The sequence below is a fragment of the Danio rerio genome, chromosome 3, assembly GCF_052040795.2.
Source record: "Danio rerio strain M-AB ecotype USA chromosome 3, GRCz13ab, whole genome shotgun sequence".
Classification (NCBI taxonomy): Eukaryota; Metazoa; Chordata; class Actinopteri; order Cypriniformes; family Danionidae; genus Danio; species Danio rerio.
The window spans coordinates 25,966,597-25,972,596 of NC_141023.1; the positions used below are offsets into that span (position 1 = coordinate 25,966,597).

At 39.6% G+C, this 6,000-nt stretch overlaps 1 protein-coding gene and 1 long non-coding RNA gene across 2 annotated transcripts in view; one reads left to right on the forward strand and one right to left on the reverse strand.

Moving 5' to 3' along the window:
- xylt1 (xylosyltransferase I) overlaps window positions 1-5,037 on the reverse strand; it is a 106,473-nt gene extending 101,436 nt beyond the window's left edge. Inside the window, 1 exon segment of the mRNA NM_001172397.1 lies at window positions 4,771-5,037. Within this exon segment, the coding sequence (NP_001165868.1) occupies window positions 4,771-5,037 (267 nt within the window).
- On the forward strand, window positions 4,363-5,703 carry LOC147845635 (uncharacterized). Its single transcript, XR_015480840.1, has 2 exons — window positions 4,363-5,507; window positions 5,614-5,703. It is a non-coding gene; the product is annotated as an uncharacterized LOC147845635 (long non-coding RNA).
- The last annotated feature ends 297 nt before the right edge of the window (window positions 5,704-6,000 follow it).

Genomic DNA, 6,000 nt, shown 5'->3' on the forward strand with positions numbered 1-6,000 from the left:
GTGCCATGTAATTGATAAGTAGTTGCCTGTTTTATATTCTATTTTTATTTTATATATATATATATATATATTAACCAAACTTCTTCTCGAGTGTGATATGGTTTGCATACTAATGGAGCATTTTTGCAGACGTAGATAAAGCTGATAGAAATGCAAAGGCCTGATTGTCAAAAATTTATTTGAGCTCTGCAACTTCCTGTGAGCACAGAATTAGCAGTTGAGAATTATTGTGCTTTTGACGTTGTGCAGAGAATTAGTAGAAAAAGAGGATGTATGTATGGGTGCGGCCAATGGAGGACTGGAGAACAACTGACAAGTGACGAATTCCACTAAACTCCACCTGTTAATATCAGCTCTGTATAAAAGCACAAATCAGGAAATGAAATTTCTGCACACCTCTGAATGTAACAGAATTCTGTGAATCGAATTATTCATTTGTAACCAATAAATGACTAATATTTTTGACATTGAAGAAATACATCTCCTGATCTTTTTTACTGAACACCCATAGAATGGATTAAATATTCTAACGAGACTTTGTTTTTGTTTTTTTGTTTTCTTTTAATAGTGGAAAAAAGAAATATTGATTTATCAGAACAACAGAATCAGAACTTTTTCCATCCTTCTACTGTCAAATTTTGTTGAACCCTAATGAATTAAGGCCTCAGTTTGTTTGTTGTTTTTGGCTGACAAGAGTGGCACCATTTCTGCACTTTTTGTTTATCTGCTTTTTAAGGTTTGATGAGGTGTTGTGCGTTCAGAGATGCTCTTCTGCAGAGCATGCCATTCTCCCCTGACCTCTGGCATACTGAAACTCAGAACTGCCACTCACTGGATATTTTCTCATTTTCGCTCCATTCTCTTTAAACCCCAGGGATTGTCGCGTGAAACAAAAAAAAAACAGTGGATCAGCATTTTCTGAAATACTCAGGCTTGGAAATTCTTTGCTTAAGTTTCTTCACGCAAGTATGCCAAAACAACAGTAACCAAAACTAAATTCTAACCACATTTCTCTGAGACTTAATCCACTTCTCATTGTGTACGGCCAATATCCCCATTTTCACAAGCAATGGAACTTCCAGTTTTAATTTCAGGAAGGAATATACACCGCTCACAAGCACAAAAAAAGGAAATCCACAAAAAACATGCAAATGGTTCAGTCAGTGTACAGTAAGACCCACTAACTTTTCTGAGCTAAAATAGGAACTAAATATGTGCAAAATCTACAGAACAGATTTCAAATAGTCAACTATGATAATCAAATTCAAGCGAGGCAAAAATACATGCGAAAATAAAAGATTCAGCTTATTTTCTGCAATTCAACAGCATTTTCGGTGGGCGCAAATTGTGTGTGGGCTCGGGTTAATGCCATGTTTAAGAAGGCAGCGCAGTGGCCCACTAGAGGTGAGAGGTCATCTGTGTCTCACATTGCTTTAATCAAAAAGGCTGAAGAGCAGACAATTTGCACCGGCAGAGTTGTGACTGTGATATTAAAGAGCAGTCTGCAGTTACACAAAGTGCAGTACAAAAAAACCCCTGAATGGTCTCTCTCATATCTATTTTGCTCTCTTTGAGTCAACAGAGGCCAGGTAGAGAGCAGCACCACAGCCAAACAGCAGGACAACAAAGGCTCACGCTGCTTTTTCGACAGACACACAAACACGCTAGGCTCATGATTATCCGCACCAGTGAAAGCCAGAACAGACAAATCACTTGAAACAACAAATTAGCCGTGAGGAAATCCAATAGCGATGCGACTTTAAAGATGAAGATTAATTTCGGACAAAAGCCGACTGATAGGCATCTATTTCCTGCCTATGGGACTCAGCAGGTCTGAGAGCCTTCGGGGGGGCTCAGATGTATCTTCTGAAACACTCTCGGATTTCTAACGACTTCCCACCTCGCCGATTTCCATGCCGTCTCAGGACGAGGATCGAGATAAACAGCTGAAACAATCTGTGCCCACTTTAATCCTCGGCCAATCCGGTGTGCCAGAATAAACAGCCCACCGAGGCCACAAACAAATCCAAGAGCAGAGCAGATACGGAAGAGCAGAGCGTGTACACAACAAAAGCACGGACGGAAAGGTGACCGGCGCTGGGGTCACACCACACTCTATTATTATTTCTACATGAATCAGGCGCTTCCTTTCAGATCTGAGCAAGACGATGGCTTTACAGGATGCATTTGAGAGCAGACGACACGGAAAGACGGACACACTTCACACCGCCGAGGCAGGATGGCACCGAGCCATTCTGCTGCTGACATGCACACATTTACTGGACATTAACACTCCTGCCAAACTGCGACAACTTGAAGGCAAAACTGTCGGAGAAGCAAGTCCTGCAGAGAATTTGCCGTCGATTAGTGCTGGAGGGATTATAATGTGCACTTTAGACTGGGGGCTTAAATGCGACCACAGAAGAATAGAATTATCACATTAGACACAGATAGAGCAACAAGTCTGTGGGGATATTAGCAAGGAACTAAATGAGACGGAACGCCGCTCCAGGCTTGCTGTAGTTTACATTATACCTGGATTAGAAAGCTAAATTAACACCTCTGCAATTAAAAGGAACCGTACCACATGGTAGCCAAATGGCGATGCTAGCATTAGCCCGCAGTGCAAATCTGTTCAGTCTTTATATTTTAACCAGATTCAGACGAACGCAATTAGCATGATATTTCTTAAGTGGGAGAAAAGCAGCGCTATTGATGACAGAAAGATTTCTGATTAAATTAGGCAAACCTATGTTTGAGAGAATTGTGTTAATGAGATGCTGCATGATAATTAGCATCAATTAATTGTAAAAAAACTAGGCAGACTAGAGTAGGGCTTTCACTGAAGTGGGGCGTTTAAGGTATTCCGTGCAAATTAATTAGGAAGACTTTAATGTTTTATCCACTTGCCTGAGTCTCAAATCTGAGTGAGCCGCCGGAGCAGTCTTCAGCACGTTCATCATAAAACACTAATATCTAGAATAGGCATGGGACGATAACTGTTTTTAAGGTATACCAAGGTTTGGAAAAGTTACGTTTTTAAAACTGCCAAAATTTACAATACCGTTCTTACGGTATGTGTCAGAATTTATTAACGTTTTTTTGCTTGTTTGTTTTTTACGACAACAGTCACTCCAGCAAAAAAGATGCTGTTTTAAATAGTAAAGAAATCTGTGTTTTTGAAAGTAACGAAGACAGCAGAAGTCAATGATTGACTTGAAGTATTTAGTCTGACATGTTTACTGACTCAGAATATTATAAATGTTTCTCAAAATCAAATATATTGTGTTCAAAGGGGAAAAATGTTTTTGTTTTTTACCCACTTATAAAAAGAATGTATTTTAGAGCCGTAATCCCAAAACCGTGAAATCATGATATTTTTATTCAAGGTTATGATACTTTCAGAATCTAATACTGGCTAATGCCAAATATGAAAGCATCGGGATACAGATATTGGGGTGAATAAATATAGTCCTGTGTTGTTCTCAGATGTTGTGCAAACTGTACTGTCAAAACAGTGCAAGATTTAAACCATTTTTCTTTCTGCAAGAAGCTGTTATGCTGAAAGAAAGAATGTGCAACCTTAAAGAGCTATTTTTACTGATGCACTGATGTTACCTAATGTAGTCGGGTCATTGTCCTCAACGCAAGGCATGGAGGGTCTGTCAGCAACGCTGCAGGCAAAGACTCAGTGCAGGAGCATCATGTCCAGATAGATCGCCCAGCGTTTCAAGGTGCAAACTGGATGGAGGATTTCACGAATGCACAAAATCAATAGGAAACATGCTGACTTTAATATGCTGCCAAAGATATTTTCTGAGGCTTCTGTAAAGATGTATTCTCTTGCTTGGATTGCCACAGTTGACATCTAAAGGATTGTATGTTAACATGATTGCATACATTTTATGTTTCAATTTAAGACTATGCAATAAGAATTAAGGTTTACATTTGTTGTTTAAAATAATACTATTTATGTGGATTCAAGTAAACACTAAAAAATGCATGTTTAGAATATAAAAAAATTAAACCAGTGTATGAAAAGTAATGCAAAGGTAATTTGTCAATCTATAGCTAAAGTGGTTCAAGCAATAATGCAACCTAAGTTTTACATGTTGCATTTAGAGCCAGTTATTTCAGTCTATAAGCTAAGTTACTTTGACTTATATTAAAGACTTCATTTCCATCAAGGCATTAAATGGAATTTTGATTGTGAAACTGATTTTTAAATGATATATAGCTTTCATTGAAACATTAATTAAAAAAAAATTGACGCATTTAAACTACATCCACATCTCAGCAAGCGGATAATATATCATACATCACTTCACTCCTCTTAAAGGTCATGACGAGATTCCTCCCAGCACATATCACTAATAACATGACACGAACATGATGTGAAAGCAACGTATGAGAACCGAACCGCCTATTATTCCGCCGACATCCTCAACTAACGTTACAATGGCCACAACTTAACGGGAGTTTTAACGGACAGCGATCCGTCACACGAGATGCTGAAGTCCTCAACAAAACCTCATCTTTTTTACGCGCCGCACGCCTGTCACATTCCCCGTTTATAGTCATGACAACAGGGGCTACATTTCAGCACAACACAAACAAAACCTCCAGCCTCTCTCCGCTCGTCAAAACACAAACACCCCAAAACGCTGGCTCTGGGGATCAGGCATCATTTCCCAAGCAGGAAAGGGCCCGTTATGACGGCGGACCGCGAGGAATGAATGGAGCGCGATGAACGGGGAAATTCCGCCTTACCGGCTGCTGTTTATGTCGATTGGACGCTTTTCCCAGCGGCGGCTGGTGATGCCTCTTCTGGAAGCCGCTCTTCGGGTACTCGCTGTAGGCTTTGTTGATGCCGATTCGGTCCCTCTTCTCCCTGCCGTTGTCTTTTCGGTCTTCTCCCGTGTCCAGACTGCTGAAGTTCCACACGATGAGTGTTTGGACCAGCAGCACTGTCAGCGCGGCTATTAACGCAGACCGCGATCGGCGAGCCAGCTTACGGGCGCACAGACTGCCGAACATCTTCACCCTGAAGCGGCGAGGTGCCACTGCCGTGCGCCGACAGTCCGCTTTGTGGCTCCGCGTCGCTGTAGAGAGAGAGAGAGAGAGAGAGAGAGAGAGAGAGAGAGAGAGAGAGAGAGAGAGAGAGAGGGGATAGAGGGGGCGGTTGGCAAGGGCTCCGCTGGAGGAGAGAGAGAGAAAGAGAGGATGTTAATATATCCTGCGCCTCCTCGTGGCGACACATGCAAACTACACAAGAGTCAGTCCACGAAATGGCCTTTTACATTTCAAAAGGGCGATTTTTATCGATTTCATTTTTTTTGTGGAACAAACAATTGCTAAATTTGGTTTTTAGTTAATATGATAATATTTTATACATATGAGTGTGCCTTCAAAAAGATTTGACAGGTGGAGATTACAGTTCATTACCTGCCATGCACCTTTAGGCAAGGTCATGACCCTTCAAGAGGTTTAATAAAACAACAGTTCAGGTATTTATTTAATAACTGCTTTATAGTCAATATAATGTATAAGTGATATATCATTTAAATTATTTATAGGTCTGTTTATGTTTTTTATATTTTTCTTTTCATTCAGATCAGTCAACCAGAGGAGAAGATTTACATTCGGAACATGCATACTTTTATTTTTCAAACATATTGTAAATATATGTACCCACAATTTGTATTTTGTTTGTAGAGTCTTTTTTTATCTTTCCTGTAAGGATTTTTTTCTGTATTTACAGTTGAAGTCAGAATTATTAGCCCCCTGAATTATTAGTTCTCTTGTTTATTTTTCCCCCAATTTCTGCTTAACAGAGATAAGTTTTCTTCAACACATTTCTAAATATAATAGTTTTAATAACTAATTTCTAATAACTGATTATTTTATCTTTGCTATCATGACAGCACACAATGTTTGACTAGATATTTTCAAGACACTTCTATACAGCTTAAAGTGACAATTAAAGGGTTAACTAGGTTA